This window comes from Lepidothrix coronata, unplaced genomic scaffold (genome assembly GCF_001604755.1).
Source record: "Lepidothrix coronata isolate B3197 unplaced genomic scaffold, Lepidothrix_coronata-1.0 Scaffold28, whole genome shotgun sequence".
In the NCBI taxonomy this organism is placed as follows: domain Eukaryota; kingdom Metazoa; phylum Chordata; class Aves; order Passeriformes; family Pipridae; genus Lepidothrix; species Lepidothrix coronata.
In genome coordinates this window covers 3,084,286-3,096,864 of record NW_016690208.1, presented here as the reverse complement: position 1 = coordinate 3,096,864, position 12,579 = coordinate 3,084,286, and the positions used below count along the sequence as shown (strand labels likewise).

Sequence of the window (12,579 nt, the reverse complement as noted above, 5' to 3'; positions counted from 1 at the left end):
ATTTACCTGACAGAGCTTTCCCAGGTAACGCGAAGGCAGATGCGGGAGAGCCGCTCAGCCGCTGACAGAGCCTTTGATTTTGTGCCAGGTTGCAAATTAAGTCTTTTGCCAAGGTACCCGAACACTTGCTCGTCAATGGCTTATCGCTTATTCATAGCGCGCACCCAGCGCCGCGCGTTTCATCTGCTCGGGGAGGCAGTGCTGGTGACAAAAGCCTTGTCCAAAGTTGCTGCATTTTTCTTCCCTCCCCCCTGTTTGGTCAAGGAAACGACCCACCTCAGTGTCTGTGCAAGCTGGAATTCTCTAATGAGCAAAGGGGAAGGCCTGGTGTGTCCGTGACGTGGTGCACGGAGGTGTTTTGACACACGGGTGGGTTCTGTCCTACAGCGCTGCTGTGGGAGGTGTTGGTACCTGAATCCTTCTGGATTGACTTGACAGAGCCCTGGAAATCTATCACAGAGTGGCCAGCACTGCCCTACTGGTTTGGGTAGTGTAGTGGGTTGACCTTGGCTGGACACCAAGTGCCCACCCAGCCCCTCGATCACTCCCCTTCCCAGGCAAAGCTGCTCTGGGGAAATGAATTCCATCTCAGCCAGACCCAGTACAGGCAGTGACCATCAAACGTGCAGATGGAGGTAACTGGAGCCTCACCCCATGCTGGTACAGCCATGGCTGTGGGGATGCTGCATTTTGGTAGCAACATCCTTTCCAGAGTTTGTTTGACACCAAGGATACTGTTCTGCCTGAGCCAGCAAGTGAGGAGTGACACAGGGATGGGACACATCCCATGAATATGGGGAACAGGAGTATTTAAGGCTGAGAGAATTGGGATTGTTCAGTCTGGGAAAGAGAAGGCTTTGGGCTGACCTGATTGCAACCTTCCAGTACCAGTGAGGGAACTTACAGGAAAGATGGGGCAAGACTGTTTACAGGACATGTAGTGACAGGACAAGGGGAAATGGTTTCAAATTGAAAGAGTAGGTTTAGATTAGATATTAGGAAAAAATTGCTCACTCTGAGGGTGGTAAGGCCCTGGCACAGGTGTTCCATCCCTGGAAGTGTGGCTGTCCCATCCCTGGAAGTGTCCAAGGCCAGGTTGGAAGGGGCTCTGAACAACCTGGTCTAGTGGAAGGTGTCCCTGCCCATGGCAGGGGAGTAGAAACAAGATGATCTTTGAGGTCCCTTCCAACCCAAACTATGCTATGATTTATGTCCATGCTGAGTGCCCAAGAGTACAGTCCCTAGGGAATGTAGTCCCTCATCTACAAATAAATTAAGTTTTGGTGCACAGTCCCAGCCATGTTGGCAAAACCTGAGCCCAGGAATCATCACTGCAGGCAGAGCAAGGCAGAGGCTGTTTGCTTTGGGGGATGACTGAGGAAGAGAAGGGCATTAGAAGCATCTTGCTGAGGGTAGTAAGGAGTTAATTTGTTTGGTTTTGTTAAAACAATATAAAAAATAATTTAAAAAACCCCACTACAACACTTTCCCTAATGAACTGCCCATCAGGAGATGACTGGCTCCCTGTGACCTGTCTGTCTTGGTGAGCTGGGGGGCCCAGGGGACCACGGGTTGGTCCTCCAGAGCGGAACAGGAGCGATCACCCAGTGTGGGAGAGCCTGTGAACCACCCGGTTAGCTTAATAGTGTGGGCCATTATTCTAAAGCAGTGGGGCTGAAACCTAAATCCAAATGAAAATATAGTCAATTTGTCTGTACTTTACTGACTGAATGGCTATGTAATGCCATGCAGCTCTGGCAAGGCAGGGAGCAAGCAGAGGCAATTAGTGGGGAGGGAAAAGCTCCTTTGTTTTGTTCTCTTCCACTTCCTGGGCAAGCTCTAGCAAGGTGCCAGGAAAGAGTCTTGGAGGGACTGAATGGAAAGTCCAGTTTAAGAGCCAGTAGTGACATCCATGCCCAGTTTCTGCAGCTCTTTGTAAGGGGTCAGGATGGGAGTAGAAAAATCTTCCTTGTTGATTTTTATGGGTCCAAAGGAACAAAGTCTCACCTTCCTGCTGCTGCCTGTTTTGGGTTATAAACCACCTAGGTGGCTGGGTGCTCTGCACTGCTCCCCTCAGGCCCAGAGCAGGCCAGACTTAAAGGTATGACACCAGATGATGGGGTGAGTGTGACAAGAAAGGACAAGTGGCTTGAGAACATCACACTCCTGCAGCTCACCCCAGCCTCAGGTCACATGGAAATAAAGTTCAAAGTGGGGCTGTGCTCAGGGCAATGGAGTCTCTGAATATTCTTGTCCAGGGTTTGGAGTATTTCCCAGGTCATGAGAGTTTTCTGTACTGGCCAGAGCAGGACAATATCACTGAAGGCTGGTAGGAAATAATATGCAGTTGGAGTCTGCTAACAAGCTTTCTGTAAAGTGGTATTTTTGTAGTTGCTTTTCCTACTTTTTTTGCACAGTAGGATGAGGGTGTTAGATGGATTAAAGACAGTGTTTTGGTTTATTGTCACCTTTGTAAAGAAGGGACTGACATTGACTTTAGGAGTCCCTGGGTTTGGTTGAAGGGTTAGGCCAGCCTGCTTTCAAGACCATTCTACCACCTTTTGTAGAACCCATCTTTACACTGGTAGTTAAATAACTGTTCAGTGGCCATCAAGTGTCTTTGAGAATCAACTTTCTCTGGGTTGTTGCTGCTTTTATATGGAGAAGCATTTATGGATGTATGAAGTTATTTTTCCATGGAGGAAGCCATGCACTGAAAGTCAAGTGAGTAACAAATTCCCTGATCCAAGTTCTATCGTGGGCTGTGCCTGTTTAGATCTGCAGCTGGGGAAAGGCAAACCTTCCAGGTTCATGTAATGAGAAAGGAGGAATACAGAAATCTGCAGAGGCTGTGCAAAATGAGCTGTCCCTCCTCTCTGGATGCTGCTCCTGCGAAGGCAGGGAAGAGGAGAGGAAGAAGAAAGGCACAAAGAAGAAAAGACTCTGAGGTCTGAGAACTGTGGCTGGGGGAGGAACCCAACCACAGCCATGGATGAAACAAAAGGCAAAGCACGAAGCAGAACACAGGCTGAAAAATGAACAGTGATGGAAAGGTCTGGGGTGAGAGGAGCTCTAAAGAGGAGGCTTGCCCCAGTATCTCGTGTGACTTCCACAATCTGTTTAACAGCGATCGGTCATGTTCTCTCGCTGACACTCGCCGCAGCAGCAGCTCCGAGCTGACAGGCAGTGGGGATAAATGATTACTGACATATGCTAATCGGACAGTCTGAGACAGGACAGAAGAGGAATACATCAAGGTGCTGCAAAACACATTTCTTGGGCAAAACTCCCCAACTTGTACGAGTAAATCAGCTTCAGGAAGTCACGAGGCTTCTTGGTTGTTTTAAACCGCGGTTAAAAATCGGCAGCGTGGCAAAAAAAAGTAACCCCATCAGAACAAGGGCTGGGGTGGGGAGCTCAGAGGCTCTTTGCAGTGGTGTCTGTCAATGCCAGGTATGATTTTGGCCACGTAAATTCCCTGCAGGGTTTCAGTGCTTTCATTTTCTGGTGCCTCCTTTCCATTCCACTTGCCCAGCTCTTTCCCCTTCCTCCCTAAAATGCCCCCTAGCTCTTCACTTGGAGTTTCCCTGTAATTTACACCACAGATAAAGGTAACAGAACTCAAACAAGCACCCCAGAGCACAGCAGGTTGCACAGATGAATTCAGGGAGGTGTTTAGATCCCAGTGCTGGAACAAGAAACCTTCACCTTGGCTCTTATTTGGATCAATTAAAGGAAGTGTCATGCACATCTACAACCTGGCCAGACCCTTTGCTTAGTCTCAGGATAAATATTGTCAATCAGGCAGTTTAGAGAGGTATCAAGAGTGCAGCTTTCTGGAAAGCTGTAATTCTTGGGTGGGAAAGCCTCCTGAAACATCTGGTGTGGTTTGAATGAGTTGTGGTGAGAGCTGATGAAATGTCAGGGTACCAAAATGCAGGTGTGACTGTCCTGTTTGTGTAGGGCCATTGTGGGGACACCAGCAGAGAACAAAGGCCACCCCTGTTCTAACAGTGATACATAAAAAGATGCTCCTCATCTCCTTGTGAGTGAAAGTGCACACAAGTTAGAAAATAAGTTAGCTGGACAACTGCTGCCTCTCTTCCAGGGCTTATGGCTGGCAAAAAAATCCTACCCTAAAGTGCAAAAAGGGCTGATGTTTGAACCCATTTGGGACCACTTTAAGGTTTGGGTCTCAGGGAGCTCTGAGCTAAGAGCCTCATTGGATGTTATTGGGACATGTGGGCTAGAAGGTGTCCCTGAGTTCACTCAAGTGCTTGTAGAGCCCAGAAAAGTCGAGTTTAGCCAGGGGGTGGGTTGTGGTGGGATGTCAGAGTGTTCCATACCTTCTCAAAGCGGGCTGGGTGCCAGAAGGACTCCTCCTTGACGGGGGGCGGGTGCGTGCGCAGGTACGTGGTGCGATTGCCACGCACCTGGTCCAGCTGAAAGCAAAGGGAAACAACAACGAGCTCAAACGGCTGCACAGCCACAGCAGCAGCCTGGTGTCATGCACTGCAGGGACACTGGGGTGGACAAGGCTAAAAGTCACTTTGGCCTGATGACCACAAGTACCTGATGTGGGCAGTTTTTCGTGCCCGTGCAGCTGATACTGGTATTAAAATGTAATGATGAGGAAAACATGAGCAGCTGTCAGCTCTCAGTGCCTGCTTTATACAGCATCCCAGGGAGATGGCCACTTCCCGCAGGAAGGCCTGTGCCCTGAGCTACAGCAGTGGCTCACCACCAGCTGGGAAAGCCACTTCCACCACCCCCACCATGGTGGGGTTTGCTGGTGTGTGTTGCTCTCTGATTAATTGCAGCTCACAGTGCTTGATAGTCCCAGCACAAGCCAGTGCAGGTACCTGGTGAATGTTTTGGCCACTGCATGAAACCCTGGGGAGTCTGTCTGCTCTGTGGTCTAGGATGTAGGTTTGTGTTGCTTAGCTCAGTAACTGGTGGCTGCAGGCTTTGGGAACTTGGTGGAGAAAACTTAGGGACTAAAAACATCAGTCATTAATAGATAAAGTAGGGATGCACTTTCCAACATCCCAGGCTGGTGTATTCATAAAGGAGCTGCTAATTAAGGATACTGTTTTCCTGCACTTCAACTATAAAGCATAGTTTGTGATGGCAGTAAGCCCATTGAAATTGGTCATTACCATATTAGCTTGACTCTTCTTTGAGCCATTAACTAATAAAACAGTCATTGGCTGCTTTTAAATGATATTACAATGTTGGTGTGTTTAACAACCCAGTGTTATACTCCAACAACTGCTGTGGGTGCTGCCATCAACCACACCATGCCAGGAGCAGGGCTGGTCCTTCCAACATTTACTGGCTGTCCTCTTGTTGTGGCCACTGTCACAGGTAACCTGAGCAGAGCTGATGCTGCCCAAAGGACAGTTCAAGGGGCTCCTGGCATGGGATGCTCACCTTTGTTAGGCTTCATCAGCCTTTCAGTAGTCAGGGAGGATGTTTTCCCAGCTGAGAGCCCTCCCCATCCATCGAGGGGTAGGGCAGTGGGGGGTTCTGCCCAGTAGCAGTGCAGTGCACAGCAAGGGGAAGCATTGCTGCAGTATTATCACCTTTTTCTTTTCGATTTTCTGGACTCTTGTCCGGGCTCTCTGGTGCTCCATCCACATCTCCTTGTATCTGTGTTGGATGATGTCATAAATGGGAGTGGAAGGCCTGGAAAACATTGAAAAGACAACAATATAATCTCCAGGGGTAATGCCTCTCTTTACCTCCCCGTGCTGGTTCACATCTCTGCTCCTGGAAAGTGTTACTGGTGAGAACAAGAACAAAGCCTTGCACTGGGAAAGGCTTTTTCTTCCTCAAGAAATCTCAAACCCACATTCATTTGCAGTTAACACACCACAACCTGCACACACTTGGGCACAATATCTATTTTTGCATAACCTTTTACAGCAGTTCTGTCCAGACCCTGGTGTGCTGGAAGGACCACGGAGCACCACAGACTTCAGCTCAGCCTTGGGCTGGGTTTTGGTGTTGCCACCCTGGAGCTCAGAGGAGCAGCTCTGGCTGGATCCCCTCCAGTGGAGGAACCACTGGGTGCAAAGTGTGTTTTACTAAGATGACACTGCTTTTGCTATTAAAATCTCTCTCATGTTTGCACCAAAGGCTGCAAACAGATGCAATGATGGATTGGGTGAGAGGAGTAAGTGCTGTCCTAAGCAATCTGAATAGGGATAAAAATGGACCCAATGCAGATGGTCAGGTGTCTGCAGCAGAAAGCAGAGCTGAAATGCTGAGCCCTGGGTTAGTTCCTGAGCAGCACAGATCAGATATATTTGGCCCTTGAAACAGGGTTCCAGGGAGCAAGGGTGAGACAGGAGTGGAGAGGAGCTGCAGATGACTATGTTTCTAGAAAAACAGGAAAAAAAGGCAGTGGCTTATTGGCCAGTGTCCCATTTAGCTGCTCTGAGCTGGCATTAACCTGACCAGCTTGTGGCAGAGCTGCAGCCTGAAATTGTTGAGCCTTGCTCCTTGCAAGTGAGGATACTTTAACTTCATCAGCCAGTGTGGGAGGCAGAGCTGGCAGTGGCAGCAGCAGGACTCCTGCCTTGAGGACAGCGTATCAGTTATTGCCGTGGTCCTGCTGCTCTTCTTTTCCCCCAGAAGCAAACACTTGAAGGTGATGGAGGACCTCGATCTCAAGTTTTATGGGTCCTTGTCCTTGCACACCTTGCTGAGGAGGGACTTTGCTGATCTCAGCAGCAGCCGATGACTGTGGAGCTCCCACCTGTGGCCTGCAGTGCCTTCAGCTGCAGCTCCCATAACAGGGACAGTGCTTTCCCTGCCTGTCCGGACCAACTGCAAGGCACTGGGGATTTGGGATAACTTCTGGGCCACCAGTTCCACCAGAAGGTCTTTTTCTGCAAAGAGCCCATGAGCCACAGAGTGAGCTGGTGCTTTGTGGCTCTTGGCAGGAGTGGGTCCAAAATTGACAGCCGCCAGCTTTTAGCAGCCTGGAGAATCCGTGATGATCACAGAGGGCACCAGCAGCGCGTATGCAAATAGTAACTTTTCTGTTTCTTGTTCCTTCACCCCTGTGGTGACTTTTATTACTTAATTATTGCACACCACATGCTTCAAAACAGCCTAATCTATGGTCGTGTTTTCTAATGATACTAGATGTGCAATCCAGCAATATACATCCCAAGGGGGCATTCATATCAGAGGAGACATCCTTCTGCAGACCTCCTGTTTCATAGATCACATGCTGCAGGGCTTTTCAAGCCTTTGCTTACAAATCAGCTCTGCTGCTCCAGACAGTTATCTGGAGACACCCGGTGCCAAAGGCGACACTGACATTTACCCTTTGTCCCCTCTTCTTCCCCCTCCTTCCCTTCTATTTTGGCGTTTCACACCGATCAGAGCTGGGCAAGATATTTAGAAAGGTTAAAAGATGTGGTGAACCTGCAGTCAAGTGTCTTATTGTCTGTGTGGGGTCTCCAGTCTCATTGTGTGGTGTAAATTTTGGTATTCCTGACACATGGTGAGCATTGCACATGAGCTTCTCTCCTCCTGCCCCTTTGCTCTCCAAGGCAGGAGCCTTCCTGGTGTGCAGGAGTAGCAGGGAGGGATGCAGGAAAGCACCGAGCCTTTGTAGTCCTTGATTATTGATTTTTGTGGAAGTTGAATGGGTTTTCACATCTCTATGGAGGTGACTTTTACCTTCTCCAGTGGACCAGCCAGTTGGTGACTGATTAGTCCGCAGCTGGCTTGTAAGTAAATGCTTGAAAGGACACATTTGGGTTGATGCTCTTCAGAGGTCCTTCCCTGCCGTGTGATTAATCGCATTTAAGTCCCGATCCAGCAAAGTATAGAGTCATGCCTGGAATGGTACACGCATGAACTGCCTCTGAAATCGGCGGGAATGACTCGTGTGCTCAGTTATCCACGTCAGCTCTGGTGGGGCTGCAGGACATGAGGCTTCATCTGGCTTTTCCTGCCTCCTTTGAGAGAAGCACTGAGAGAGTGGGGAAGAGCAGGGGATATCAGGTAACACACTTTGACTGAGGTTACTGGAGGAATTCCAGTGAGGCAGCTTTTCCTTTGTAGGTCAAACCCTGATCTCATAGGAGTGGACGGGGAGTTTGGCCCTGATATTGGTGTGACACTTGGCAGGGTGACAGCCCTTATTTGCAGCTTATTTGGCCTTTGGGAAAATGTGCTTTCACCTCAGTGTTACTTAAGGACAGGAATGAAGGGCTTGTGTGCTCCATTCCCTTTTGTCACCCTGCCCAGATGTCACTCCTGAACTGGGAGGATTTTACTGTGGGGAGAGCAGGGGAAGCATCTGCTGAAAATGCTTATTGCAGATTAAAATCCATCTCATCCAGAGTAACTCAGATCTCCTTGTTTTGGCACAAGCACCCTGCCACAGAAAGGAAAGGCAAAGTAGTTCTGATAGGATGTAACAAATTATTTATAATTATAGAAAAAAAAATCCTCAGCTGCTTCCTTTTATAGTCAAATAGTTGGAGCCACTTCTAATGTTGACATTTCCTAAATATTTTAAAATTTATCTGTGCACATTTTCGAAACTATTATCCCTGAAACAGTTCCTGTCTCTTTAATAGAATCTCTCTAATTTACTTTCAAGAGTCAGGGTACAGACCTATTTTCAACTGAAATGACAAGCACCTGCTAACTTGGTTATACAATGTGGAATGCCAGTCTGCCAGAAATCTCCTGGAAAAGAAGCTGCAGCCTCCTAATAGGCTATTTTACTGTGAAAACAATGTTAAAAAGTATAATAAAGTATTAACAATATTAAAATAAAACAGTGTAGGCCTTAAATGAGCTACAAACTAGTTAAATCTATTCTATTCAATATGAGCCTTCAGTGCTTTGCAGCTGATACCTCAGAGCTGGGATTTATCTAAAATGAAGGCACCAGGGACATGCAAGAGAAATGGTAATTATAATTTGCAAACATTAGGCTGACACTTTTCTGTGTATGTGTGTATAAATTCTGACAGCTGTGATTGGTGCCATGCCAAATAGTGCTCCACCACCCTGGGAAAGGCTCAGTTTCTGGCAGGCCATCCTCCGAGCAGCAGCTCATTAAAACTTTGGAGAAGGAGAAGTTGCCGAAAACAGGAAGGCGTCAGAACCATCTGAGGGATTTTTGGTACACGCTTGTTGAAAGGTGTTTGAGAAGAGAGCCTTGGGTCTGACAAACTGGAATTTTAGTACGCCTCTCCGTTCACAGTGGGGCAAAATAATTGGTCATCAGTGACTACTAATTTGGTTTAGTAGCCAGAGGCATTTTTTTTCTTCCCAGAAAATCAATGACAGTGCCGAGGTCTGTTCAGCGTGATTCAGCTCAAGACGGGTCCTCATTTAGCTCTTGATGCTTCTTCCACTGGAGACAGCTATTTTGTTAAAATGAAATTAAAATCTATCTATAATGCGCAGCTCAGGGAGTAGCACCCGTCAACGCCATGCTGCTCTTGGGGTTTCAAGGTTGTCAGTCTCCCCTCAAACTTATTTTCAAAGGTTTATATATCAACTGATAACGAAAAAAAAAAGGTACTTGGGAAAAGCGGATACAAAGGACTTTGCTCAGGAAGGAGGTTTATAGCATCTTGAAAGGTGCAATCAATTTGATTGCTAAGTTGTGTTGTAAAAGGGTAAAAACTTGACTTGTGATTGCTTTCTTCTTGTGTAATTCAAAAGCAGAGGGGCTTGTAAATATTTCAGTGCCAGCTCCAGCCCGTGGATTTTCCGGGTGGCTCTCCAGCCGGGGCAGGCAGCTCCCGCAGCGCTTTTCCCGCTGCTGGTCAGGACGTGCTCGGGCGGGGAGCGGGGCAGGGAGCAGAGGACAATGTGCACAGGCAGCGGCTCCCCGGCGGCCGCGCAGCTGTTTGGGCTGTGCCGAAAACGCTGCTCCGATTTCAGCGGCAGCTTAGAGGCAGCAGGATCTGGCCCTGCAAAGGTGCTTATGCAACAGATAAATCACAGAATGGAATTTGTCTGCAGTCCTGATGTTAAAACCGTGTTGCCGCACCACTGCCTATCCCGAAACTTTAACCCTTTCTTGAAAGGTTAATGACGTTTCAGGGGGGTTTAGTCCTTGCTGGTGTCCTTCCATCTAAGACGTGCTTTTGCTGCACAGCCAGGATGTGGCTTTGGGGTCTTCAGTCCTCAGGGGAGGCGGTTGCAGGGGCACCACCTTTGTATTCCTTTCTAGTGTACCTCATGCAGGGGAGGGTTTGTCCCGTGATAGCTGTGTCCCTACAGAGATCTCCCCGTGGCTCCTGGACAGGCCAGCAGAAGCAGTTCCCACCAGCAAAGGGTCGTTTCTTGTGGAATCATTAGGGTTGGAAAAGACCTCCAAGATCAAGTCTAACTAGTTTCTTGTTGGGAAGCAGTTTGGTGTCCAGCATCTCTTTGGTCAGATTATCTTCAGCAAATAAAGCACAAGCTGGGGGGTCTGTGACTCTGCTCGGGGCCTTGGGTACCCCCAAAGCAGGCAGCAGTGAGACATTAGTGCTGATCTCCCTCTGCCCTGAAAGGGGGCTGAGAGCACAGGAAGATTCTGCTTACAGCTCCCTTGTCCTGGTATATTGTCTCCCTTCCTCCCTGGTTACTGATGGGCTGGAGGTAGCCATCTATCTCCCATTAATTTGTCTCCGTGTAGCCCAGCAGGAAGCTGGGGTGTGATTACAGCTCTGGCCCTCGTGCGAGAGCCGGCACGGCCCCGGCATCCCCCTGCAAACTGCCTGGCTCTGCCTCGCCTTAATTGTTCCCCTTTGGCCAGTGGACCTGTCTCCTCTAACAAGGGCTGCGAGGAGGGCCGAGGTAATTGAAGCACTTAGCCACACTCCCCAGCACTGCCTCCTGCAGCTAATTAGGAAAGAGGGCCGCTGGGCTCTTCATTATTTCTTTTAATTGTTTGTGGGTTTTGCATAAGGGTGAATGGCAGAAGAGGGATGTGCAGTTAGCGGTGAATTCTTGACTTTGAAATTTGTATAAAAGGTCACTTACAATTTGTTAACGTTTTTCACAGGGGTGAATTCAATTAGCGGCTCTGAAGTCCCCACACACACTGTGTTTGTGAGGAGAGGGAGAGACGGCAAAACACGCTGGGTGTGAGTCTAAAGGCTCTTCATTTTCCTAAGAAGCCTGTAGACTATAAAGTTATACACCCCTTACAGCTTTATGGTCCTCTAAATAGGTCCTGGCAATAAACCCATGGAGAGGCCCAAAAGATCATTTCCAAATGATCTCCACTTGTCCTCACTTTCCATTAACCACTGAAGAAAATAACAAGAGAAAAATTGGTAGAGAACACTCAGGGACCAATTTTTTTTTGCAGTCTTTGGGCTGGCAAAACTCTCAGTTGCAACAGTGGGTCTTCCACCCGTGTGGCAGCTGCGGGATCTGTGCTGCCAAGGCACTGATTACTCTGAATTTCCAAAGCTTCTTTACAATCCTTGTAATTTGGGTGAGGAAATAACAATATAAATTATTTCGCCGTGGGCAGCCAATGAGGCAGTGGCTTCTTCTAAGTGTCAGAGGATCTGTTATTTTGCTCCAAGGGCTCGTATGTGTAGAACAGTAAAAAGAATAAAATCCATTGTAAACATGCACTTTAGAAGATTTATCAGATGCTCAGAGCTGTACTTAGGAGTACACATGGATACAAGAGCACCAATTTGCCTTACTGTTCCCTCCCAGGCCGAGTGAGATGTTTACTTGCAACAGTCCTAAATGCACATGTGGAAACGTGTGTCTTGCAGTGAAGATACCAAGCCAGCTTTTACCCTTTAAATAACTGGCTTTACAAGCTGAAATTTCTGTGTTAGCATTGATTTTTGGGGTTGGAGATACCTTTTGGCTGACTCAGTTGAAGATTACGTAGGGTTATCTTCAACATATTTGTCTACAGGCTGGAACTCTGCTGTTACTCTCTGAGAAACTCAGGTGGGACGTGATTCTGGGACAGAGCTGTTCTGCCTGGGGTCTCAATCCATGGCTGAGAGTGAACAGTGCTCAGTCTGCAGCCACCAACAAATGCAAAACGTCCCAATGAGTGAAAAAACCAGGGAAAAAACCCTCCAATGCTGAGCAAAATAAATCAAAGAGCAAGGTCTTCCCCTTGACCTCCATCCCATGCTTGAATCTCTCTGGATGGGTGGGAACATGACTTTGTTTGAAAGGAGAAGATGTCAATGAGGGCTGAAAAGCTTTGCTTTCACAAAAAGGATTCGGTGGTTATTCCCCCCTGACCCAGGTTTTCATTGCACAGGCAGCAAAAGCAGAAGTTGCTAAAGGAAAAAATCCACTTGTGGCAAGAAGTAGTTTTTAGATGGTAAAAGTTTTGAAAGAATTTTTTCAGCCAGCTGTAATCAATGGAGATAAACCCACAGAAAACAGCCAGTCTGTGTGAGAGAGTAAATTACTTTCCTATTCAGCGTAAATTGGTAATAAGGGATCTAAATCTCTGTTCTTTAGATCTTTTTTTTTCCCAGCTCTGTGGCTGACGGGCAGGACCCAAACCTTATGCCAAACCATGACTTGCCTGTTTATTTTCTCTTAAGCTGT

General features: G+C 47.8%; 1 protein-coding gene across 1 annotated transcript in view; it reads right to left on the bottom strand.

Annotated features, from left to right (window-relative positions):
- The window catches only part of CFAP77 (cilia and flagella associated protein 77), a 60,227-nt gene that overhangs the window by 5,806 nt on the left and 41,842 nt on the right, over positions 1-12,579 (bottom strand). Inside the window, exons 4-5 of the mRNA XM_017809940.1 lie at positions 5,586-5,688; positions 4,347-4,442 (exon numbers count right to left, since the gene is read on the bottom strand). Of these exons, the coding sequence (XP_017665429.1) occupies positions 4,347-4,442; positions 5,586-5,688 (199 nt within the window). The remainder of the gene's footprint in view (positions 1-4,346; positions 4,443-5,585; positions 5,689-12,579) is intronic.